This window comes from Phytophthora ramorum (assembly GCF_020800215.1).
Source record: "Phytophthora ramorum isolate Pr-102 chromosome Unknown Phyram_PR-102_s0014, whole genome shotgun sequence".
In the NCBI taxonomy this organism is placed as follows: domain Eukaryota; phylum Oomycota; class Peronosporomycetes; order Peronosporales; family Peronosporaceae; genus Phytophthora; species Phytophthora ramorum.
Window position 1 is genome coordinate 621,330 of NW_027150660.1, and position 25,096 is coordinate 646,425.

General features: G+C 51.4%; 9 protein-coding genes across 9 annotated transcripts; 5 read left to right on the plus strand and 4 right to left on the minus strand.

Moving 5' to 3' along the window:
- Nucleotides 1-1,230: 1,230 nt before the first annotated feature.
- Nucleotides 1,231-2,479, minus strand: KRP23_12126 (uncharacterized protein; the record flags this gene model as incomplete). The annotated part of the gene is made up of 7 exons (XM_067882705.1): nucleotides 1,231-1,263; nucleotides 1,335-1,345; nucleotides 1,648-1,658; nucleotides 1,785-2,046; nucleotides 2,127-2,286; nucleotides 2,346-2,384; nucleotides 2,450-2,479. 7 exons carry the CDS (start codon nucleotides 2,477-2,479, stop codon nucleotides 1,231-1,233), a joined length of 546 nt encoding a protein of 181 aa, XP_067739734.1.
- A 36-nt stretch (nucleotides 2,480-2,515) lies between these two features.
- KRP23_12127 (uncharacterized protein) lies at nucleotides 2,516-3,654 on the minus strand (the record flags this gene model as incomplete). Its single annotated transcript, XM_067882706.1, has 6 exons — nucleotides 2,516-2,541; nucleotides 2,615-2,641; nucleotides 2,872-3,150; nucleotides 3,299-3,340; nucleotides 3,420-3,587; nucleotides 3,648-3,654. The coding sequence occupies 6 exons, from the start codon at nucleotides 3,652-3,654 to the stop codon at nucleotides 2,516-2,518; spliced, it is 549 nt and encodes a 182-aa protein (XP_067739735.1).
- Nucleotides 3,655-10,877: 7,223 nt separating this feature from the next.
- On the minus strand, nucleotides 10,878-11,611 carry KRP23_12128 (Intraflagellar transport protein 22-like protein; the record flags this gene model as incomplete). Its single annotated transcript, XM_067882707.1, has 4 exons — nucleotides 10,878-11,109; nucleotides 11,175-11,273; nucleotides 11,341-11,477; nucleotides 11,558-11,611. The coding sequence occupies 4 exons, from the start codon at nucleotides 11,609-11,611 to the stop codon at nucleotides 10,878-10,880; spliced, it is 522 nt and encodes a 173-aa protein (XP_067739736.1).
- Nucleotides 11,612-12,721: 1,110 nt separating this feature from the next.
- Nucleotides 12,722-14,079, plus strand: KRP23_12129 (uncharacterized protein; the record flags this gene model as incomplete). The annotated part of the gene is made up of 3 exons (XM_067882709.1): nucleotides 12,722-13,222; nucleotides 13,288-13,587; nucleotides 13,654-14,079. The coding sequence occupies 3 exons, from the start codon at nucleotides 12,722-12,724 to the stop codon at nucleotides 14,077-14,079; spliced, it is 1,227 nt and encodes a 408-aa protein (XP_067739737.1).
- Nucleotides 14,080-14,162: 83 nt separating this feature from the next.
- Nucleotides 14,163-15,416, plus strand: KRP23_12130 (uncharacterized protein; the record flags this gene model as incomplete). Its single annotated transcript, XM_067882710.1, has 1 exon — nucleotides 14,163-15,416. One exon carries the CDS (start codon nucleotides 14,163-14,165, stop codon nucleotides 15,414-15,416), a length of 1,254 nt encoding a protein of 417 aa, XP_067739738.1.
- A 768-nt stretch (nucleotides 15,417-16,184) lies between these two features.
- Nucleotides 16,185-16,730, plus strand: KRP23_12131 (uncharacterized protein; the record flags this gene model as incomplete). Its single annotated transcript, XM_067882711.1, has 1 exon — nucleotides 16,185-16,730. One exon carries the CDS (start codon nucleotides 16,185-16,187, stop codon nucleotides 16,728-16,730), a length of 546 nt encoding a protein of 181 aa, XP_067739739.1.
- A 30-nt stretch (nucleotides 16,731-16,760) lies between these two features.
- On the minus strand, nucleotides 16,761-17,471 carry KRP23_12132 (uncharacterized protein; the record flags this gene model as incomplete). Its single annotated transcript, XM_067882712.1, has 2 exons — nucleotides 16,761-17,115; nucleotides 17,233-17,471. 2 exons carry the CDS (start codon nucleotides 17,469-17,471, stop codon nucleotides 16,761-16,763), a joined length of 594 nt encoding a protein of 197 aa, XP_067739740.1.
- A 272-nt stretch (nucleotides 17,472-17,743) lies between these two features.
- Nucleotides 17,744-18,477, plus strand: KRP23_12133 (Intraflagellar transport protein 22-like protein; the record flags this gene model as incomplete). The annotated part of the gene is made up of 4 exons (XM_067882713.1): nucleotides 17,744-17,797; nucleotides 17,878-18,014; nucleotides 18,082-18,180; nucleotides 18,246-18,477. 4 exons carry the CDS (start codon nucleotides 17,744-17,746, stop codon nucleotides 18,475-18,477), a joined length of 522 nt encoding a protein of 173 aa, XP_067739741.1.
- Nucleotides 18,478-20,081: 1,604 nt separating this feature from the next.
- Nucleotides 20,082-23,458, plus strand: KRP23_12134 (Zinc-type alcohol dehydrogenase-like protein; the record flags this gene model as incomplete). Its single annotated transcript, XM_067882714.1, has 7 exons — nucleotides 20,082-20,541; nucleotides 21,493-21,516; nucleotides 21,632-21,709; nucleotides 21,794-22,015; nucleotides 22,096-22,179; nucleotides 22,870-22,945; nucleotides 23,008-23,458. 7 exons carry the CDS (start codon nucleotides 20,082-20,084, stop codon nucleotides 23,456-23,458), a joined length of 1,395 nt encoding a protein of 464 aa, XP_067739742.1.
- Between the last annotated feature and the right edge of the window lie 1,638 nt (nucleotides 23,459-25,096).

Genomic DNA, 25,096 nt, shown 5'->3' on the forward strand with positions numbered 1-25,096 from the left:
CCTTCGTTTGTAACGGGTTTAATGATGCTGCTCCGGCTTCTAACGTAGGCTTCGACGAGGGTGCCACATCTTGCGGTACCTCCTGCAGTGATTTCGTGAGCTGAGTCGGTGTAATCTCATTTTCCGACGAGATATCATCCTCCACTGAGCCATCCGTTCTAGTTGCTTCGCTTTCTATTTCGTGCATTAGTTTCACAGTTCCCATCACGTCCGCTGGGTCTATTGTCGAGCCTGAATCCGTGTCATTATCACCACCAGTGCGGTATTTCTGTCTTGATCGAGGTGGGCGTTCCACGGTTCAGTCCTATCTCCACCGTTTCCTTCCATGCATTAAGCTCCTGGTAGAAGTCAGCACTTGACAGCTTTGACAGATGTTCAAGAAGTGGCTCCAGCATAGCCTTCGCGTACGAATACTTCTCTGCTGACGATAACACGACCTGGTTTGCATGTTCATTGCGACGGAGACGAACGTAGACCACCTGCTTTGGCGCCTTCGATGTCGAAGTAGTCGTGCGTTCAATATCGGGCTGATCGACATACGGCAACCTTATCTTCGGCGACTTTAACTTTGACATCTGCACGATCGGTTGAAGTGAATCAGCTGCAGCTGCAATCTCCTCCTTCACATGCGATGCTGATGACATACTCCATCGTTCATGAATCGTCATAACAGGAAGCAGTTCGAACACATGCCCATTGTTTGCAAGATACATGAGGTGACGACAAGGTAGATGATGACTGCTGTAGAACAAACATGTACATGTCCAATCAACATCATCACATCTATGCGTTTGGTTCGAGCAGTGAACTTTCCAAGCAGATATACGCGAAGAAATTCTCTCACAAGTCGCGCCCACCATGAGAGTGACGAACCATTCCCTCCCATTTTTCACTTTCATAAGAATATCAGCAGACAATGTAGTTGCAACACCCCGCAAAAAACGTGTGACAGTATTTGGCATGCGTGACGTCGAGTTGTGTGCCCCGATCGCCGAAACAATCTAGTAATCTGGTGTTGCAGCAGACCAGCAATCGTCTTGTCGATTCGTGTCTTGTGTCCCAGCAGCGTTTTTACTTGATTCCAATTTGATTCAATCCGGTTTGTGGTCGTGTTACCAACCGTGAAAAATTTACCTCGAGCGAAGTTAGACCACATGTCTCGGCATGAATTCCAATTCTTTTCGAAGTACAAAACTATAGCTGGCCTTCTGTTGTCTTCGCAGTAACGCCCTAACGCTTCGTAGCGTATGTCGTAGTCTGCTTCTGTTGTGATAATAACATCGTATACATAGTGTTAGATCCTTACATTGTTATCGAATCAAAGTAGAGCGTACCAGTATAGCAACTTTGTCATAAGGGTGAGCAGATCATCGCGCTGAGACCTCTTCAAGCGAAATGAAGGCCGCTGCATCACCTTCTTCCAATATGATATCGCGTGGAACTGGCACAACAGTACTTTGGTTTAGGGAAGGACTCCATGAGCACGCGCCATTCTACGAAATCGTTGTCTATCACCACTGACGAGATAGCGCTCCATCCAGGGTTCTTCTCCTTGAAATACTTTAAGATTGTCGATATCGTAACGGCCTGTTCATTGAGGCAAATAAAGTCGAGAACTGGAAATCCTCTGCCAGTAGCTGTTATGACCACCAAACTTCCTGTTGATGACAGATCCACAGCAAAGTAACCCCAAGTTAACCGATAAGTTTTCTATATGGTTGCTATAATTTCATAAGGTTGCGACACGAAACCATAAAGTTGTTGTAAATGGTAAGCACACGTACCCAAGTGATACCCCCAGATTGTTGGTGCCATGCGTGAAGTCCATCGCTAGCGTCTCACCCCATCGCTGGAACATTAACTTTTGCACCGTCGTCTGCATGATAATTCCACAGGTCACCTCTATTTGGTCTTGGATGACAAGAACATCGGTGTCTTCTAGCTGAACAAGAGCGTGTAGCATGTTTTTCAAGCGATCCTCCGCCGAATGTTGCCCCATAATGCTGCGGATGAGATGGCGGGTCTGTTGTGGCGTGATTTTGCAACCTAGTATCATGTAGATCGCCAAATAAACAAGTATTAAATTCACAGAGAGTGCTGCCCTCTTAACAATTACGACTTCTCACCAATTCGCTCGTTCAAAAAGTTGGTAATATACTTGGAAGACGCATGAGCATCCGCTAATGTCTTTACATCTTCGCGGTCTTGTTGGTCAACCAGTATCGCTTTGGTTGTCAGGTACAATGTAGCCTCAACACTTGTAGTAGGATGCGTGTGTGTATGATGCTGTCAACGCAACGATGGTTGTTAGTACAGTATTGGTCAATAACAAAAAGCTCGTTTACCTCATTTCTTATAATAATCTCGAACGTTCCGTCCTCCATCTGCATCACAGTCGGTGTTAAACGCGCCAAGCATCCGCAATACCGTCTTTTGCGATTGCACTGACCAGTTGAGCGAGATCCCTGCGGAACTCCATGTGTGCAGCGGTAAACGCGGTGGCTCCATGGAAAACTTAAAGGTATCTGGTCGGAGTGTGAACTTCATAAGAACACAGTACGCAGCATTCTAATTAGTACAAACCCGATCAATAGCAAGTTTCGAAAACACAAACCTATTATAAGTTGCAACCGATTCGGAACTGCGGACACGAAAATGAAGTTTGTTCGCCTTCTTTTAGGCGTCGAATAACGTATCAAATTCACCCCAGCTCTTGATTGTGTTTGCTGGAAATGCTGCGACAACGTTCACGATCTTCTCTCTTCTCTCCCATAGTCGCCAGTTCTTCAAGAAGCTTGCTGGAGCGATGACGTGGATTGTATTCCTCACGATCCGTGTCGTTAACAATAACAACAGTTTCAGAATTCTCACAGGCGTTCTCATCGGATTGCTTCATCTTCTTTATCTCTTGCTGCGGCCCATCCGACACTTTCTCCTCTGAATGCTGCGTCTCCGACTCTTGCATCTCTGGTTGCTGCACCTCCGATTCTTGTACCTCTGGTTGCTGTACCTCCGATTCGAAAATCTTTGTCTGCTGAGACTTCTTGCTTTTCTTGCGTGAAGCCCGGTCTTCTCTCGAAAGGAAAGACCGCTTATTATTGCGGGTACTGTTGCTCTTGGTGCTCGAGTCCTTTCTTGTTGGCCCTTTCCCTGCAGTTCAAGCAAGTGTAAGCGATCACTTCTCATAGCTAAACAGCAACCACAAAGTAACTCTAAGGTCGTAGAGCAACCATAAAACCATACAGCAACTCTAACGTCGTAGAGCAACCAACCATAAAGCAAATATGCATCATCGCACCTGGCTTCTTGTTTTTTCCTTTTTCCTTCCGTCCCTTGCGTCCTGCAAGTTAACCGTGCATACGTACACATACGCACCATGTCAGCCGGGAAAGCATATAATCGTGTGTGGTGCAGCTTACCTGATGTCGGTTTTTCACGCACCAGCGCAACCTGGTCCTCTTCTTCCGTGCCATTTTCTTCGTCCGGAACGAAATCGTCGTCACTGTCACGGTCCCTCTCGATCCCCAGTGTCGCATGCATGTAGTTTGGTCCCGGGTCGACCTTGATCTTGCTGCGCAAGAGTCGTCCTTTGGCAAGCACAAAACAGATATCAGTACACTGACGCCCGTCAATACGCTGCAACTCACCTTCCATGGTATCTAACACTCTTTTGTGTGCGCTGCGCGTTGTCCCCGCCCCGCAAGCCTCGTACTTCCTCGCGACAGTCAGTCGCTTGCGCCACGCGTCCCCCTCAATGCTCGGATTTGGAAATGAACGGCTTTGAGATCTCGTACTTACTAAGTCATTTAAGGTAAGCGCGTACTTAGACAGATGATCCGAACTTAAGAGACGGTGAAAGTTTTGAAAAGTATATTACTTTTGGAAAAGTGGTAAAGCAACCATACGATGCTAAAGCAACCATACATGTCTCATAACTATGGTTACTGTAACGAGTCCGTCTTTCGTCGCCAACGTCGTTCTCCATAGACACCATTTCTTCGATCCGGCGCTGGATCTGACAGGCCACCCGGACATTTTCAGGGCACCTTGGATCACCCGTTGGCTTCTTGACGTTTAGTAACGCTTGAAATTTCTTCTTGAGTGACACCAGGTCGCGCTCTGCGCGGTTGGTTTCGACCGCATAGTCTTCGTAGCTGTGCCGCACTGACTCCCATTCATTTGCACCCGTCGGCAAAGCATCACCAATGAACTCCAGGAGGGCGATCACATCCTGGGGACTGTCATTCACAACATCTGCGACCCTCCCGCGCCTTGTTATGATGCTTGCGCATGGTGATAACAGCTCAAAGGTTTGAATAGGTTCGTCTACGCGCCTCCAAGTTGAGAATTCCCAGCTCCTGCTCGCTCCGCTGCTGTCGACTGGACTCTGTGTCCACCTCCGCGTCCGTGGTGGGCAGTCTGGAGTCTTGAGCTTGATGCGGGACAGACCTTGTTGCGGAAAAAGAGTGTAACTTGATAGCTGAAGTTACTAAGATTGACAGGTAGAGCGCTTAAATGAGGTCATTTTATCCACGTTCGCAGGTTTATTCCGCCAAAACTCAGATCCATGATCTGAAAGAGCCCCCCCGCCTCTTTCAGATTTTGAGTCTGAACCGCTGCTTTTAATCACTTGAAGAATAGAATGGTTTTTCTTTGTATAGGGTATGGCATATCTTGGATCTGAACCAGATCAAATGGCAGCGGGGATCGCTCCATTACCGTGTCAGATCGCAAAATGGGATCAGAATCTGCTCGTAATCGAACATGTTGACTCCATTACCGCGTTGGCTGGCACGGTGGATTAAGGACGTCCTAGGTCGTCAACTTGTTTTTTTCATGGCTTTATCTTAGGAGGAGGAGGACGGATGTCATCCCCTGCCATGGGATTTGTTCCACTGCGCTCCCCTTTGGGCAACAGCAGTCCACCTACCTGGCGAGTGCAATGCTCGGTTCGTCGAGATCCTCGTCTCCGTTGGTCTTTCCGTTTCGCATTTCACCCTCTTTCGGGTGCCTGCCTGTTGCCCGTTCGTTGACACTCATACTGTATTAACCCTCTACATCTAAGAATATATCACCGGGGCTAGCACGGACCTCCGCATTGAATCATTTCTCAATCGGCACTCACTAATGAGGTGCTTGTTGTAGGACGCTTGTGATACTTGATGTGTTTTGGAAAGTGAGTGCATTTGGAGTGAGCGATCTCTTCTCGTGCTAGCCGAGCTACCCAAAGCTCTACCTACTTCTACCTACATGTTTGTTCAGCCGATTATGGGTAGAAGAGCTGCTTGGCACCAGGATCCTTAGCAATCACTCCGGTGCACTTCAACAACCTTCACTTGCATAACCTACCAAGTTGAATTTTGCCTTCAGTACGGAATACTGGTTGGTCCATGCACACATGTGGCCAACATGAGTTCAGCATGGGTCTGGCTACAGTCCAGAGGCTGTCACCGACAGCAGACGGAAGCAGGACTCTAACAGATACTAACATGCTATATCCTGCAACATTTTTGGATTTTTGAAAAGCTGGCAAATTAGTTTGTTCGCCAGGGGGGATAACGTGTATAAGTGATAACTCCGAGCCCATGAGCGTCAGTCATCGCTTTCGGCTGATTTGCAACTCCGATAAATGTGTAACAGGTTAGCGGGAGAGCAGCCAGGCAGCTGGAGGGAACCGAAAGACGAAGCTGTCGTAGCAGAAGAAGAGGTGGACGGTACCCAGACAGCGACGCCTAAGCGAAGTGAGATCTTGGTCAGAAGATCGCCCGCGTTGGCCACAGAGGGCCGACGAGAGGCAGAGAAGCACACAATCGCATTTGCAGTGGTGCAAGCAGGCAGAATCGAATTTGCAGCGAGGAGAGCAGACAGAAGCGAATTTGCAGTGATGCGAGCAGGCCACGAGAGCAGATAACCGACCAGAAGGGTCGAAGGGGCGCGACCGAGAGTCGGTGAAGCCTACGGTGTTGTTGGACGACGGCTGAAAGCAGCAGTGGACCGACGGGTCAGCTGTTTGTTGGAGCGAGCAAGTGGAGCGAGTGCTGCACGCGGAGACGGAAGGATAGGCGGCCAGTGTGTCGACGAGTTTGCAGTACGCTGCGGTGTACGGGTAGACGTCAGTGGGCGTACACCCAAGTGGCTAAGTGAGCGTTGCCGGAAGTGTCTGTGTAGGTAGCGATAGCTTTACTAGCTTGACCAGTAGTTGTTACAAGACAAAACAGAATACAAGTAGGTGGTGCGCTTGGTTAAGCAAACTACCGCCGCAAGGGCCATCATTTGGTCCCTTGAAGCCATTAACGACTTCAGTTGACGTCCAAGACGGACGAATTGCTGAGCATACAGACCAGCCCGGCGTGCAGGGTAATTGAAGACACGTTACAAATGTAATGCGTTCTGTTGTTAGCTTGTCTTGCGCCCCTGCAGTAGTTGTAAGTATGATCAGCGTTCCTGTTGGTGATATCATAAGACCCTAATTATATCACCTGGCATCACCATGGAATTATTGGAGTATCAATAAGGTTGTTTATTCGTAGAGGTTGTGTTTGCATCTCTGTTTTACCAAACCGACCGTGTTCGGAATACAAGTCATTCATTAGATGAAATCTGTATTCGTCCAATTCCGGTTAAGACGGCATAGCGAGCGCTTCAATGGATATCATGCGTGTTTCATGTTAACTAATACCTCCCTGTGACAACGCAACTACGTCCCACTGAATAGGTGCTCACAAACCCAACAGTGTGTGCAAGATTTCGAGGCCACATTGACATCAAGTATACGCGCAGTTCATAATGTATAATCAACGACGGCTTCATGAAAGGTGGATGGATATAGCTCCATAATTGCCAGCTTTGTATTTGGATACACAAGAACTTTTGATAAACCTTATCGTTTTTGTTCAACATCGTACAGGTCTTTTTACATACGGAGTAACATTATGTTTGCCGAGGCGCTAAGTACGAGCTTGGTCACATTTGCTCCGTAAGGTTTTGATGCCTTCCAGGCAAAATATTTCAAGAGCGGCTTGCGGAAAGCCGTCGCGTAGATATTGCATTGAATTGATCTTCTACAGCACCGGTTGTTTTTACCCCAAACAATAGCAAAGGTTTTCCATTCGACGGATATTAACCCACTTTTGTTGAAATCGTTCCACCTCAGATAACGAAGTTACAATTGCGCATGCAGACGAGCTAGGGAGTTGAGAAGAGGGGTAGGAAAGAAATTCGAAAGTTAGTTCCAGTGAGTTACTTGTGTATCTTCTTCTTCTAAAGCACAGCTCCAAATACCTTTTACACATCCTAATATGTAGCGGGGAGGTTATATGTAAAGGGGAGGGGGGGGCTGAATGTAACGGAAAGTGTGCATGTAAGGGGAATGCAAATCTCCACTTCTACCAATCATGTTGCAGCGTCCCAAAAGCTCAGCTAACCATATCGCAGTATTCGTATAGCTTCAACTGCTGTATCCACAAGCGACGCGCCCTGCACGCGCAGGACGTGTGCCTAGCGATAGGGATCCAACCCGTCAGACGACGAAGTGCAATCACAAGAGTTACCAAGCGACATCTTGCAGGTAGGATGAATACTATGCAAAGAATCCTTCACGTATTCCTCGTCCGCAGTGCCTTCGTCGGTGGTTCGGGGGTAAAGCTTCACAAATTCGTCTAGGACAGTTTTGAACTGAATACAAGTTGATACTTTGTAGCTTCTGCACTAGACCTCGAGCGATTTGCTACTCCAACTCATTTAGTCGAAACCTTGCCACTATGTTAAAACGCGGTATCTAGATTATAAAACGTTAGATTCGCCTTCAACCTGATGCTTCCTAGCAATATTTGAAGATCGAGCTGCTTAACTGATCTGAAATGACAGCTACATTATCTAGAGCAACACTAGTAGCAATACAGCTCGCAAAATATTATGCAAAATTGTCTGTAGTTTCTTTGTGGATAAGTCCAATTACAAGCGGCACATTGTCCTTGTTTTCGTCATGACCAATTATAAGGGCACAAATTCCGTTGTAGTCGTGTTTTCATGTGAGCTCCAACAAGTTCGTACACGGGGATCAGCAAGTGTCGGTTATCGATTACTTTTCCAAACTGAAACGGGCCATATGAGTGCCCGTAACTAGCTTACACGTAGCGGTGAGGAAGTGTCCACTAAGATCAGGTATACTGAGACCAAGTATTTAGTCTGGGGTACTTCCTTTTTTGCGGCCGACCCTTCAAGCCTTCGATCTTGAGCCGAGATCGACGCAGGCAACATCTCCGAGGAAGGGCACCAAAACCCCCGGAGTATACAAAAACCAAGATAGCCAGCGGGCAAGCGGAGAGAAAAGATACAGAGAGGATGAAGGAGGAGAATGGGGAGAACGGCAACGATAGCAGCCAAGAGCATCGAGTGACCAGCACCAGACCAGACAGGATTCAGACCCAGGACGAAGGGTGGAAGACGGTCGTGAACAGGGCGCAACGAAGCAGGCAAACTGAGAGCCGAGAATCAGACCGATCCAAAGGGTTAATGCAGCAGAAGACCAAGCAAAGTATTCGGAAGATATCAGAGAGAGGACATCACCGGAACTGAAGCAAAGCAGATCCAAGGGAGCAAGTGGAGAGGTGTTGATCGGGGGGATTGTACAGTAGTCTTCAAACAGCTATGGTCAACAACTCGCCAGCGGAGTACATCCTTCACGTAGTGAACAGACTCAATGAACTTGCAAAAGAGCGGAGATACCAAGCGTACATAGCTGCAAAGAGACTAGTTATAACGACAGACGAGAAGACACGAGATAAATGCAAGGATGACAAAACGGAAGCGGACCTAAACAAGTACCAGGGCCTACTCAGTTACTGGGGTATACAGTATACTGAACACGCAGAGTGGATGAAGAAATTGATGACACAGTGGATTCTTACTGACGGACAGGGGCAGAGGGAGATTGAATCCCACATACACTGTTTTGATTTTGTCAAGAGCTCAGACAGCGAGACAGTAACGGAAAAAGTGAAAAGTGAGAAAAGCAACATTGGAGCAGTGCTGAAAGGGACAGAAGGTGGAACGGAAAGCAGCACAACAGAGGAACAACAACGTTTATATCAGCTTTGCATCCAACCAGCCGCAGAGATCTCACGATTGCGAGAGCGAACGGAGGACGAGGACCTGGCCCTGCTCATGATACTGAATCATGAGCTTGAGGTCCCTTTCCCACCGAGGTTCTTGGTGCAGACAATGGCAGCAGTAGAAATGGCGGGTTTCGCAGACATCTTAATGGCACTAGAATACCCACTCAGTTTCGGTGTGTTTTGGTATAACCTACCGGATTTACAGCAAAATGATTTACAGGTTAGAGTTAAAGGGGGTGATTTCAAATCCGCCAAACCAGCAAAACGATCTTTTGAATTCCCGCCCAACACAAATTCTTTCAAGACGTGCTCCCAGAGATGCGGACTGGCGCGAGCAGAAGCCACCTGCTCACTACGCTGCCCTCAGAATGAACGACATGTAGTTGACCATACTAAATCCTTATACAGCTCAGTTCGGCACTTGTTGCCCTTCTGTTGTATCGCACCTGCGACTGAGACTTCCGGATGAAAAGCGATTGAATATAAAGAACTATCTAAATGAAAGCTGCCAGCTTTGCTCGGAGGGCCTCTCCGTTACTCTGCTCCAAGAGGCGATCCACACGCAATCCTAGCAGCGACTACGCAATCCTCCAACCTTGTCACGAGGCAGCAGCGCCCTGTCACCAGGCGCCTCGTCCTCTTAGTCGCCTTGTCACGTCGTTCAGTGGGTGGATGATGATGCACGTCGACAGCAGTGACTGCCACGTGTACGGCACGTTGTTTGCATCCGTGATGCTCATTAACTGAGGCAAATCATATCCTCAGAGAGTAGCCAGCATGACGGTGGCGTGCACCATCGTCAACACCTTCCGAGACATACAGAGCTGTACCCATTGTCCACGTCTTGCAGCCGTCAGACACATTTGGGTCCACCTGTGATAACACAGAGACATCACTCAGCGACTATCTTCTCGTCAGTCGCCAGAACTGGATATCCCTTGACTTGCTGTCTTGCCTCTAGTAGTGCTTGACCTTGAGTCTCAGTTAAGAGGCAAATTGAAGACTGAATTGAATTGTGCTATGCAAACTACTGCTTCCTAACTACTGCGGTGAAACTAACGCAGCAGCCGCCGTCTTCATGCGATCAAATACGGCTTTCCTCGCACGGATTCGATCGCACGGACTCGATCGCACGGACTCGGTCGCATGCAACGGCCTGCAACGGACTATCTCCGTTACACTTGCCTTGCTCAGAGGCTGCTGCAGCTGCGGTGACCAAGCTGAATACCTGGCGCCCACTACAAGGGTTTATCAAAGCCTTGGATTGAGTTGGACTACTGAGCAATACAGGTTTTTGGCGTGTTAGATTCGAGGTCTGGACATTGTAGCAGGTCACCCCGAAGATCGTAACCTCAACGTCCTCTTGTCTTCGCCGATTCATTCGAGTAAAATTAATGATTATTTGTATGAAAACTGATTCTTCGTGAACTGGTGGATCAAGTTTGCACGTCCGAGTGGACCTGTATCTGTGAGCAGTCATGGTCCTTGCCAGTTCTGATATTGATACTCTGGATATTGTATGGTGCACACGCGGCATCTTTCTCATTAGCGACTCAAACTCCAATGGTTTACTGCTAGCGATTTCCAAAGAAAACACTTGATGCATATGTTTTCCAATGATAAAGTATTGACTCTTTGTGGCACAACGTTTTCGTGAAGATTCTTCAAACCAATTTAGCCTAGATATTCATATTTCTCGCTGAGCACGTTGAGGAAATGACTCAACTCCATCTTTAACCCGCATCTTCAAAGATGGCCGCTTCACTTGCGATTTCCCGTACGTTGCTGGCGCTCGAGTGCAGCGGCTACGAGTTGGCTAAACTCGCTTTTGAAGACGTTGGGCGTGTCGAATGTAGTCGCGACGACACGCAAATGACTTGGCAAACGCGATTTTGACGCTATCGGAATTGCAGCGTTGTTGCTACCCGTCGAGTGCTCGAAGATAAGGCACTGAGAGCTGTCCAAGCCGGCACTTTGCATGAACCATTCGTACCTAATCGTTCAACAGTGTTAGTTCCGAGTAATTGAAAATACTTGACACTGGTGGCGACCACGAACCAAAGCATCGCCTCGCTCTCGTGAACGTGAGACTCCGGGTTGTAAACGAGGATGACGCCGTCTGTGTCCTTCATGATAGCTGGCCAACAAGCTTCGTAGCTGCAGAAATGAATAATGTTGCGAGTGAGACCAAGGCAAGCAGTAATAGGATGTGGAGGAGGCGTACTTCTGGTCGCCTGATACATCCCAAAGCTCGACGGTCGCCTTGCCTTTCTCCAGCTCGAGAATCCGCACCCCGATAGTGGGTTGGTATCGTTCCTGACCGCCGAGTCGATCCGAGTGTTCTGCGAGGAAGTTGGCGATCTGAAGAATAGAGCGCAAAGATACAAAGCGGTGAGTGCAACGTCACAGCGAGTGTATTGCAGCTTACTGCATCGACGCACGGTGGACTTGCCAGCCTCCTTGGGCCCAACGATTAGGATCTTGAGCGGTGCCATTGAAATCTGCGGGAGCTCTTGTATCCGAGGCGTCGCGACGCTTTAAATTCCCCGGTAAAGTCGCTTCGATAGACACCAACTACACCAAAACGTGGTTGATGGCTTCTCACCTACGAACTCGTAGTATTTTTCGTAGACACTGTCATCAACACTATCCCCTCTGCTCCGTTCTCTTCGCTGCTATCGGCTTCTTCAACTCCCTCAAGGCTTCCTAATCCTCCGTCAAACCCGTCGCCACTGACTTCTAGATTACCAGCCAGTGCATCATGACTAGAAAACGCTGCTTCTTCGGCAGTCGGCTTAGTGCTGCCTTCACACCATATCCAGTGACTGCACTGGTTTGGTCAGCTCCTGATCCTGCACTCTCTGGGGCAAATGCCACAGCACGTGTCTGCCCAGTGCTGCCGTACAGAGCTTCACGAGATGGCAAGACTACGGGTACAATCATCTCAGGCGGTGCGAACGTGCAGCTTTAGTCGTCATTATTCACTATTCGCTTGATCGCGAAGTAGTCGCATGCTCCGCTGACAACGACTATCATGACAACACCAAGGACCCACCACATCTACAGCACCTTGTTCATGAAGTCGCTCTCGCCGTGGTGCGGAGGCTTCGCGCCAACATACGCACAAGTACAAACGTAGTCGGCCGGTGACACATTGCAAACGGCACTCAGCGGACAGCAGCATGGCAACTCGCGGTTCGAGCGATCCATCAAAATACCGCAGAGCTGGCCCGGACCATCGTGAAATGCGTGAAGATAATCCTCAGTGCTCTCACAGAGCTGACAGCCCGACGGAGGCGTCGTGGCATCCCCAATATCCCCCGGACTCGAACCAGTCGCTAACACGGACACAAGCACCAGCAACAAACTACAGCACTTGACAACCGCTCCACGCCAAAAAGGCAACAAAACCATCCAAAAGTGACGTCTCAGCCCACAAAAGGGATGGAATTTGACTAACTAGCATAAGCTTTTACCAGGTAATAGATCGCGAAGTCCAGTTTCTTAGTTTTTCAAGACCGATTTGCCTTCCGTGTATTTTACATGTAAACTATTTTTTTCAATTTGCCATTCCAAAAAATCAACGAACAAAACTCAAGCCGCCAATGAGTTTCCTGGAGCGCGAGGAGGAAATGGACGCGATGCTGGCGGAGGCGCTGGCCTTCATCGACGAGTGCGACAGTGACGGCAAACCCGTCAAGGCACGTGCAGCTAAAAAACACGGCATTTCCAGCGCGCTGGCGCACCGCAAAGCCCAGAAAATCAATAAAACCCACCGTGACTCGCAGTGCTACTCCACGCAGCTGCAGCAGCGTAAGAAGGCCGAGATCCGCGCGCTAAGGGACCAGGCACTGGAGCTGGACCAGCAAGTGAAGCTGCTGCTCCAGCGGCGGCAGCAGAGGCTACGTGTTCGAGGGAAAACGGAGAAAACCCCAATCACCCAGATCGAGGACGACAGTCGTGAGTGGTTCACGAAGGCTGTGGGTGAATTCCAGCGGCGGCAGAGGGCGGAGCGGACCAATAGAAAACTCAAGGACATTTGGGCCAATCAGGACAAAGTGAACGGAGCTTTCCGCCACTTGGTGCAGCGCCGATCGCTGCTTTATGTAGGTTGTTGCTATTGTTATTTGGGTTTTATTTGATGTTGACGTGTGTATTTTTTGTTGTTCAGGGCAAGGATTTCGTGTTTGAGGATAAAGAGAACAAGGCGGAGGAGGACGAGACGATAAATATAATCTCCCAGTTGGAGAAGAGTGTGGAGCGACTATACTTGGCGTCGGATTCGGTCTTCGCACCGGATCTGCCGGCCACGATTTCGTGCAACACGAAGATCACACGGAACGAGGCAAACGGCAACTGTTTTGAGATTGTCACCACGACACCCGTCCAGTGTCCGCTCAGTGTTGTTGCAGATGTGGTGTGGAAGGACCTGAACGTCAAGAGTCAGGACCCCGAACGGATCTACAGCTTTGTACGTAAACTATTGTTGAGTGTTGGTGGGGATCGAATTTGACTAACGGTTTATTCGGTTGTCTAGATTCGTGGACGCAAGCCAGACTCACTGGAAAAGAAATTAATGATTGCGCTGCACAACCCGTCGGGGGTGCTGAAGATCGACGGCTTCCAGTTCATGCGCAAGTTCGAAGAGGCCGACCGCGTCGTGGTCATCAAGCACAACATCCTGACGCTGCCAAACATGGGGCTCAAGTTCCGAGACCGCTGCTGGATCATCATCTCTCGCTCCAAGTCCGACCCCACGCACGCGTCTGTTGCTCGCACGTGCTACCAGCTCTACGCCGAAGGCTCCGACAGCTTATCGCAGAACGAGGACGTCGTGCACACGCGAGACTACATTCTCAGCTCTCTCAGCGGCAAAGTGCGAAGGGACCACCAAATGCTGCAGAACCTGCTCATCGAGGAAGAGCGTCGAGCTGTCAGCAAGATCGTTCCCAGGACGGTCTAAGTGTACATGGCTACATGTTTTTGATTGCCTATTTGTGGTCCACATGGACATGTATTTCTGATCTGTCAGTTGACCAAGTCGCAATGGGAGGCCTGAGAATTCGAGCGGAGAGCAAGCGCCAACGCTTGGGAGATGCCGCGGATGGGTCCGAGTACAGCGAGCAGCTCTACGCAGCGCTATCCGCTGGCGCGTTGTGGTTTCTGGGTGTGCAAGACATGACGCAGTTGCTGGGGACGTGTCGGACGCTTCGGCAGGATCGCAGCTTGGGTGTTCTGGCGCTGAGCAATTCCAGCGTTGGGGTGCACTTGCTGCATGGCTGCAATGGCGACTGGATGGATTTATCATTGCAGAAACAACAGGTTTCGACTGCTGGGGCTGGAGAGGACTCGATCTTCTGGTCGGAGTGCAGGGAGCACAGTCACGTGGCCAGGAAGAAGGAGATCAACCGTCGCTTGGTGGAGGACAAGGCGTCACTGGACTATTCGCGCGGCCAAGCTGCACAGATGCTGTCGCTGATCGGCAAGATGGAGACGCAACTCAAACCGTTCTGCAATCGGGCGTACGTCGCTACTCCGTTTGGCGAGTTCTGCCGAGCGCGGCCGGTTGTAGTACCGCTACCCGCACCAAAAGAGAAAGAAGCGAGTGAAGCGTGGACGATGGAGGATGCACGTGCCGCGTTGAACTCCATGTGGGACCGCCTTGGAGACGACTTTGCTGCGACCTCGACGGAATACGTGCACGTATCGGAGCTGGGGGTGCACTGGGAGAGCATCGTCGTGGACAGGCAGAGGAAATGCAACTTCTGCGATGCGGCGAAGAAGGCTGTGCGTGAGTATCGGAGAGAAGCCAAGTCGCTCATGGACGAGTTCTCGCGCGCGTTGAAAGCGAAGCAAGTGCAGTGGCGTGCCGAGGGCCTGGACGACGACGAGATGCACGAGCACCGCAGCGAGCTCAAGGCCGAGATGTTCCCTGAAGATTCGTATCCAGACGCCAATGCAGCCGAGAGCACCGCGGACGATATCCTCGCGCACATCTGCGAGCACGACAAGTTCCCAGTGGTGCCGTTCGACGGCATGGCCAGCTGTCTCGAGCGGAAGAACGACGACATCTTCAACGCGTTGGCGCTCGAGTGCCAAGATTTGTGCGAGGCCTTCTACCAGCCTTTGAAGCAGAGCTTAACTACTGCGGTGGCTTTCAGCGGCCAGCGAGTGCACCGACCGTGGATGGACACGGGCGAGGAAGCGGCCAGTATTCGACGCGAACTCATTGCTGGGGTAAGTTCTAACGGGTTCCTGGTCGGTGTGTACTTCATGAAGGCCGCGGAGGACGACGTGTAATAGGCAGCAGCAAGTGCAACGTGCAACGTGTGTAGCCATCTTTAGCGAGTCACCGGGAATGACTGGCTGGCACTGATTGCTGATGCTCAAAATTGCTCTTCGTCTCCTGGTAAACATTGTCAAAGAATGATACAGTGTCAGTGTCGCTCTCCGGGAGTTCTCGGTGATTTATCGTGTAGCGGTGGGGAGCACGAAACTTACTGCCGAGCATGACGCCAAGCGATCCAACAGGCCCCGGATCACGCGGGCACGTTTTTGACCGCGCCGCTGTCCCAACTTGATTCACGCGGATGCACTGCAACTCTCCCGCGATCAGCGCTCGCTTTGCCGTCGATGAAAACTTCGCTCTTCTCTCAATGTGTACACGTCGTTACTCCGATATGGCAGCCTGTCGACAAGCGTTCTTTTGGCGGGGCAGTCTTGGGCAGGAGTATTGGCGCTGGTGTCCATGCGGTGGTGGTGATAATAGTTCATTCTAAGAGATACACCTCGTCATATCAGATAGTCACCGACAACAGACCCTTTTTAATCAGATAATAGTGTCACAGGTCATTTTACTAAGAATCAACAAAGTCTTTCCATCTCGATCTGTAACCACGTATGGTCCATATACTAATACAATTAATTCTCACAGGACAACGACCTGCTTCAGAAATATGCAGCAACTTCAACTATTGCGTCGCGCGGTCTCCGTTGACGGCAGCCATTCCTTCATTTCCCTCGCCCCAAGGAAGACATTTGCACTACAGGAAGCAGCAAAACACCCCTATGACAGGTCTATCCGACACTGTAAACTCGGATGAAAATCCTCCGCTGGCGGAGCTGCGCAGACTCAAGTCGCAAGCGCAAAGTGGCGAACGTCGTCGCCAACTTCGACGCGAAGCCCAGAAGATCGAGAGCAAAAAGCCCAACCCATCGGACCCCGAGCCACAAGAAGCAGAGATGGCGAAGCCGCAACGCAAGAAGAAGCGCAACTTTTTCAAGTGGCTGCTCACGCCGTCTGTGGCGACCAACCGCCAAGTGGCTCCTCCGAGAGTTCGCGTCAAGATCCCCATCGTGTATCGCAACGGCGAGCACAAAGGCGTCGTGGTGGGTGGAGTGCGGGTGCCATTCTCGCGGCCAATGCAGGCGAACCGCCGACGTTTGTTGCTGTCTCGAGACGACGTGAGCTCCGTCATTCCAGAGGACACGGAGTTCGTGCTGGAGTTCCCGCCCAGACTTGCTCGCGAGGAATTCGAGACGGAACACAAGCGCAAAGAGCAAGAGAAGAACAAGTTGAAATACGAGAAACTGGCAAAAGAACTGGCCAAGTAAGTGGTCGGCACTGCCTGTCGCCGTGTTCATTCAGAAATCACCACCAAAGTCTCCACCATCGAAGCCACCACCACCATCGAGGCCATCACCACCATCGAGGCCATCACCACCGTCGCCAAAGCCGCCTCCATCGCCGTGGTCAGCTAACGTCTCTCCGAGTAAAAATCCACCGAGAAGACCAGCAGCTCCGCCCAACGCAGCCCCAGTGCCGGCCCCCATACCACTCCCTCCATTTCGACCGTAGTACCGACCGTATGCAGGGGTAGCAGCACTCGCAAACGGAGCTGTAGTCCCGTATGGCTGATCGGAGCTTCCTCCCGGTATTGGACTGGAGACGGGAGCTGCCATGGGGATCGCACTATCCGCGCCGTGCTCTTTAGCCCGTCTAAACAGCATGAAACAACAGCCACCGCAGCACAAGACCAACGCTAGAGCTCCCAAGAACCACCACAACCAAAGTAGACCACCGCCATCTCCGTCACCTGCGCGGTACGGGGCATACCCGCAGTTGCAGGCGTAATTGGAGACCTTGCAGACGGCGTCATCGGGGCAGCAGCAAGGTCGTCGTTCGTTCTGGCGGTCCAGCCAGTTGCCACAAAATTGGCCATGCGTACCGTGGTAGGCCCGAGAGCAGTCCCCAGTGCTGGCACACACGTCGCAACCTGACTGCGTGCCGTTGGTTTGGCCCGAGGCTGCGTGGATCACCGCAGCGAGCGTTAACAGCCTCCAGAGCTCGATCATCGCGATCTCTTGTTACCGCAGTAACTATCGCTTCTGATCACTTTCGCAGACAAGAACTTCCTGTCTCACAAAGCGGGACAATTACAGACTACAACCATGATTAGAAGGTAGACAGATTGGACCAGACTTGATCTACACTACTGTAGATTAATAGATTAACTTTTGTTGTAAACTGGAATATGACGTTTCCTGCGGTGTTTGGTTATCTACATCGTGAAAGGATTATTTAAAGCGTCGCGACGCCTCGGATACAAGAGCTCCCGCAGATTTCAATGGCACCGCTCAAGATCCTAATCGTTGGGCCCAAGGAGGCTGGCAAGTCCACCGTGCGTCGATGCAGTAAGCTGCAATGCACTCGCTGTGACGTTGCACTCACCGCTTTGTATCTTTGCGCTCTATTCTTCAGATCGCCAACTTCCTCGCAGAACACTCGGATCGACTCGGCGGTCAGGAACGATACCAACCCACTATCGGGGTGCGGATTCTCGAGCTGGAGAAAGGCAAGGCGACCGTCGAGCTTTGGGATGTATCAGGCGACCAGAAGTACGCCTCCTCCACATCCTATTACTGCTTGCCTTGGTCTCACTCGCAACATTATTCATGTCTGCAGCTACGAAGCTTGTTGGCCAGCTATCATGAAGGATACAGACGGCGTCATCCTCGTTTACAACCCGGAGTCTCACGTTCACGAGAGCGAGGCGATGCTTTGGTTCGTGGTCGCCACCAGTGTCAAGTATTTTCAATTACTCGGAACTAACACTGTTGAACGATTAGGTACGAATGGTTCATGCAAAGTGCCGGCTTAGACAGCTCTCAGTGCCTTATCTTCGAGCACTCGACGGGTAGCAACAACGCTGCAATTCCGATAGCGTCAAAATCGCGTTTGCCAAGTCATTTGCGTGTCGTCGCAACTACATTCGACACGCCCAACGTCTTCAAAAGCGAGTTTAGCCGACTCGTAGCCGCTGCACTCGTGCGCCAGCAGCGTACGGGAAATCGCAAGTGAAGCGGCCATCTTTGAAGATGTAGCACGACAATCGTAACGTTAGACGAAGAATCGTCACGAAAATGCTGTTTTCAATGAGGTACATTGGTGTCACTTAGGCTTTCGTTACGACGTCCTACATGTAGCTATCATCCTCAGGTATGTATGAAAGGTAATAGGGACGCCGAAGACCGTTTTGAGGACGACGGCATGCTCCAGCGACCAGTAGTTTGGAATTGAGCCATTACGGCGATGGGTGGGACAAAATAGTGTGCTCTCGTGTGTTCCCGGAGCCTAAGTGTGGTGCTGTCTTTTGGGCTGGAACTGAACAAACGTTAAGTACTCGCTGCAACAGAGGTGCATGGCCTATTGGGGTTGTTTGCAAGACACTCAGCTATCGATAACTGACGGCGCGTCACTCGCCATGATGTTAGTCTACAATCTCCTTCTTTGTTCTGATGCGCGTATTGCGTCAAATGGACACATATTCGTGGCCATACCTTTGAGGGTTAACATGTCTTTGACCTACATTTCCTGCCCTCATAATACAATACGTTAACGCACTTGACAGCCTCGTTGCACTGCCTGAATGCTCAGTGTCTGAGCAGCGACGATTGAGCTATGTGGTAAAAATTTTGCCGCAAAATGCTTGCGCGTGGATCCGAGACCAACCTGCTTCGGCAACGAAGTCCGCAAAGACCGGCAAGGAGTCAGGCTTAGTTAAGGGGTATGAAAAGAGGATTGTCTCTCTGTTCTATTTAACCAAATGCTGACTACAATGACGCCCCCCACACCTTTTAAGCCACCGAGCTTCCAACGGGGTGACAAAATCATCCGGAACGTATCGGTCGCCGGTCGCAGTCGCGTACATGCCCAGCAACGGCGCAACATACTTGACAAATGCTTTAGGCGACAGTCTCCTATCGAGTCCCAACGTCCAACCAGTCTGCATCGCAACCAAATTGCGAAAAATAAGACCCGTTGTTCCTCATCGTGTAGAGTGCCATTCCGAGACTTACCCCCCACGCATGCTTTGGCCAAGGATCACGTGACGGGCGGAACCTTGCAGTGCTCATTTTTGCGCCGCAAAAGTCTTCAATGCTGGCACTATGCGACTGAACCACGAGCACCCCAAGCGAAACCCATTGAATCAAGAAACACCTTATTGAGTCGACTGCTTTACGTAGGAGTGGCCGCTACGAATCCTGTTGACAGTGTTACGGAGAGCTAGTCCCCACACTTCCTCCGGCCATGGGATGTAAATCGTGGCGATCCTTTTGCCTCCGTTTACAAAGAATTGTTCTGTGCAATTACTATGTAGCCGAGATCGCGATGGAGAGCAGAGTTCACAACATTCATTCAGACTATTGGGTGGCAAGGACTACAGTTGAACCAACCAGAAGATCGCGATCCACCAGTTCACGAGATGTTTGCGATTGCGTTTCGATTCGGGATAGCATCATCGCTACTTGTACATGTAATCGCACTTCATGTGACACTCAAAGGGGCTAGCCAAATGGCGCGTTGAAGTGCCTTATGCCGCAATCTTCCTTGAGAGGCGTAAGTCTACAGCTTCAACCCGTTGATACACTCAGTCATTCTCAATCTTCCCTCTGACCGCGCACATGAGCCCCCCACCAACCATGAAGAACGCTGTTTACCGATTCGGTGATCGCACTTCCTACAAGACCATCAAGCAAACCACGGAGTCCGTTCCAGCCGTGCGAGACCACGAGGTGCTCGTGGAAATTCACGGCGTGACGCTGAACTACCGCGACCTCGCAATTTCCAAGTCCGAGTACCCCAGCACCGTGACGGAGCATGTGGTGCCATGTTCCGATGGTGCCGGGGTCGTGGTCTCCGTTGGCTCTGCGGTCGAAGACATCGACGTGGGTGACCGAGTCATCACCAACTTCGACGTCACTAATCTCTACGGCCCTGTGCTCAACGGAGGCTCGCACCGACTGGGTGGCGTGCTGGATGGCATGTTGCGGCAATACGCAGCAGTCCCAGCTCAAGCAGTGATTAAAATTCCGGAAGAGTGCACACTGGACTTCGTGCAGCTTGCGTCGTTGGTGTGTGCTGGTGTGACGGCTTGGAACGCGTTGTACGGCCTTGCTCCGCTGCGTCCAGGACAAGTTGTGCTTCTTCAAGGCACGGGTGGCGTCTCCATCTTCGGTCTGCAGCTCGCCAAAGCTGCGGGCGCCGTCACGATCATCACTTCCTCTTCAGACGAGAAACTCAAGTTTGTCAAGGAGAAATTTGGCGCCAGCTACACCATCAACTACCGCACGACGCCGGATTGGGCCGCCGAGGCGAAGCGCATCACGAATGGCAAAGGTGTTGACTTTGTTGTTGAGAACGGTGGCTCCGGAACAATTGCCCAGAGCATTGACGCGGTGGCCCCAGGGGGTCAGATTGGCTTGATCGGCTTCTTGGCCCGTGCAACCCAAGAGAACATGCCGGATGTCGCGGGGCTCATCCTGGGCAAGGGCTGCATCATCCGCGGAGTGCAGATTGGCAGCAAGCAGCTCATGGAAGAGCTTGTCCGTGTCGTGGTGAGTCAGAATATCCAACCGCACATCTACAAGACGTTCGGGTTCGATGAAGAGGGCGTGCAAGCTGCTTTCAAATGCCTCGAGTCTGCCGGCCACATTGGGAAGATCGGCATTGACGTCAAGGCGGCTCAAAACTAATGTCGTTTGATGAAGCAGCAACATGGTGACAAGTTTCGTAGCGAGTAAAAACGTTCAAATTCTATTCCTATTGGCTAGAATAACCCCTAGGCCTATCAAATCAACGGTCAGCCAATCACAATCACCATATCTTTTGGCGACCTCTGGGACGAGTGACTTGGAGTGTGGGAAGATGTCTCGAGGATATGTTGTTGCTTTACTGTGGGGGGCTGCCGTGGCGGCCTATATGTCGCCATTAGTGACGAGTAGAAGCTCTGGGGGATGGGATTTCCTGTACATTTGGGACGATCGCTCCAATTTCGTGGAAAACCAGGTCCTCCGCGGCTCTTGGAGCTTCCAGACGCTGTACGAGATGTTCACGATGGTGAGACTCAACGTGTTCGAGCCGCTGGGGTGGTTACTCAAGTTTTTCGTGGTGCAAATGGTGGGTCTGGATGCCTGGTGGGTTCGGGTGGTGTCGGGTATCGTCCATTTTGCAGCAGGCCTCGTCTTGGCGAAGGTGTCAGCTCTGGTGCTGGATATCGACTACGTGCTGACTGAGTCGAAGCGACCGAGCGGTACTGGACTTGAGCTGCGAAAGAGGAAAAAGAGGTTTGGGCTTCACTTCCATGGCTGCTGTCTGAGTGCTGTGGTGTTTCTAGTGCACCCGATTCATGCCGAAATTGTGGCGTGGCCATCGGCGCAGCCTTACACTCTTGCGGCACTCTTCAGCTACTCGGCACTTCTCGTTCATGTGCAGGACGTTCATCAAAATCTGTGCAAGTCATTGAAGGGAAACGCGGATGGGAGTGCTGTTGACAGCAAGGTGTTACTCGATTCAATTTTCGGCGGTGGCTCCACCCGAAGCAGTTTGATGTCTTCAGGTAAGCGGAGCCTTTTTGCTGGCGTGCAACAAGATTGAGGAGGAATTTCTCACTCACGGCCTGTATTGTACCTGTCACAGCCCTGTACCTGTGTGCGCTGTTGTCGAAAAGCATAAGCATTCTTTTGCCTGCAGGATTCTTTCTTGTTGACTTGTGGGTTTATAGTCAGCTGTCACCTCGTCCAGCGATGACCAGTCCAAGACTCTTGGCTTCTTATGCTGCCAGAAAGTTGCCTTCCGTCGCAATTTTGATGACATTTCTTTCTGTGACGGCCATATCCAACTCGGAAGGAGGACTTCCAGATGTGGTTGATCTCACTCTGTGCGACCACGTGCTAAAAGCTTTCACAGCTCCCGCTTGGATCCTGCATCGTTTTCTGTGGCCTTCGAAGATACGCCCCCACTACCAAATTCACCCAGGAGACTATAGTCTGGGCAATCCAGATTGTTTGCTGTCTGTGGCGATAACCGTACCTGTACTAGCGTTAATGCTGCGGAATGTGCTTCACCGAGACTTGTCGAAACACACACTTGCTATCGCGTTCTTCGCTGGCATGTTGTTTCCTGTGTCAGGTCTCATACAGCACGGCATTATCACTGCTGGCGCCAATCGATACGCTTATCTGCCTACTACAATCTTCGTGCCGTACGGTGGATGGGCAGCCACACACTGGTTGCTTCGAGGAAGCAGTCCACATGGCAAGGATCGGAATTTGACATCACCAGCATGGGATACCCCAGAACATGGGGTACCATCCGCTGATCGTCACTCCAAAACCCAGAAAACTGGAGTGAGCTACGCGACGGTACACACTGGCAAGGTATATGCTTGGGCGATGTGGTTGCTGCTGACAGGGACGCTGCTGTTAATTTCGACAAGCGTTTTGACCCACTGGCGAAACGAAGATTCGCTTTACGAGTTCTCACTTCGGTAAGCTTGTTGTACACCCACCTTTCGGCTTCTTTTAACAACTTGCTTTCTTGCGAATATAGAGCTGACCCTGCTGATTGGAAAATCTTAGGCCAGCGTGCCGAGTATTTGTTGCATGCCGAACGGTGCGCTTCGAACGGCGCGGAGTGTCGACATCTCTGGATCCTGGCGAATGAATTTTCGCCTCGTGGTACGTTGAAGTCTCAATTGTATCGACTTCACCTCCTGGTCGTTCTGGGGGACGCTGTGCACGCGTGCGACGGGTATCTGTCGCTTCTGAAAGATAATCCAGACAACAGCTCTGTGCACAATAATGCTGCCGTGTGCTTCGCTGTCCGAGGAAAATTGACTGAAGCGCGGCGTGAATTTTCACGGGCACTGCAGACCCCGACGATTAAAGATACAATGGCGACGCACACGAAGAATTCGCGCACATTTGATGAATGGGAGGCGCAGCACGCACTTCACAGTGCGGATGAATGGCCTGGTTTCGTAGGAACGCTGACGTACTAGCTGAATTTTAGCGTCGAAGTGGCAGAAGCCAATCTCATCAACATTGTGTTGAGAGTGTCGTATTTTGCTGGTGCTACTGTTCGCGTCTGTTTTGCTTGTATACCGACCGGGCGACGTTGTTGGTCTTCAGAGTTCTGCTACATGTTCGATTAAAGGGCAAGACCACCAGGTTCGTATCGTTTCGTACCATCAGCGTACTGTGTGCCTCCACAACGATAGGGCTCCCCGCAGACACCAAAGCAGGGCGGTACGTGGCCGTTGCGGGCGCAGTCGGAGACCTTGCAGACTAGGCCGTTGCTCGTTCCGGCGGCCCAGCGAGTTGCCAGAATTGGTATGGCAAGACTCGAGAGCAGTTCCCAATGCTTTACGAGATGGGAAAAAGAAGCAGTATACATGCAGCCGACTGTAGACCCGAGACTTTGGGCTTAGTCGACCAACGTTGCATTCTGGTCGACAGCTGCAGACAACGTGCCCCAGCAGAGAGCAGAGTGAGAGTGAGGCGCGTTGCACGCGGTGTGCAATGCAAGCCCCGGCGAAAGTCGAAGGACAGCCCATGAGGTCAGCGGAGGCCGGAGCGCGAGCTAGGTGGGCTAATATACCCAACCAATTTTTAGGATCTTGATGGGGCGTTGGCGGCAGCAGATCAGACGTCGCCGCCTCGCGCTGGAGACACAGTGGGGGTGGCCGCGTGACATGAGAGCACGGTGCCGAGAACGCGCGGTGCCGCTCGCCCTCGGCGCTCCTGGCGGCTTTGCCATCGTCTGGAAAAGAGCTTTGCCATCTTCTGCAAAAAGATCGGGCGTTTGAAAGGCATCGAGCCCGTCTTGAGTGCTACTTTACGCCGCAATCGAGCGACCGATTCGACACTGCGGATTTTTTAGCGAGCGTGGGCCTGGCTGCCGCTGAGGACGACTGCAAGGCCAACAAGCGAGAATTTTGGTGAAGAGCGTGCTCCGTTCCACACAAACAGACAGCGTGCGTGCGCTACAGAAAGGGGCTCCGGACACCGACACCGGCGGGCGGAGCTCTAGCTCCGATGCATGCGGGCGCACGCCACTTGCTGCTCTCTAGCCTAGAGTCTGGAGGTCAAGATCTCGTTGAAGTGGTTGCAGTCATTCTCGCGAGGGAAAGGCAGCGCGGCTTGGGACATGCGGCTGCATGAGTAAGGCCTGGAGAGCGGAGCCGCTCGGCGTGGCTTTGACTGGCGCGCACGCTGCTATCGCTCGTGGTCCATGGCACCAGTCTGTGATGGCTTGTTGTTGCTCGGGAGACGAGTCGCCGCCAGCCCGGCTCTGGTGGGCATTTCGCCTTTGCCCAAAGGCAACCTGCCATCTCATTTCGCCTCGGATCATCTGAAGGTACCACACGTATCGCAGCGTGGCCCTCGTGCGGTGCAACTTCACGGAGGTTTGCTCAGTGCTGCCTCGAGAGGGGAGCGCCGGCCATCGAGGCGGCCGCCACGTTCCTCCTCTTGGCCGAGCAGCCAGCGCCAGCCGCGATTTGTATACGCTTCTCGGTGCTTGATGGCCGTGCCATCGGCATCGCCGTGGCCCACGCCCGCAGCCTGGCCATCTGCTGGGCGCATTAGGCGGGCCGGCTACAGACGCGGCGAGACTCATCCGTCAGCTCGATCATCCG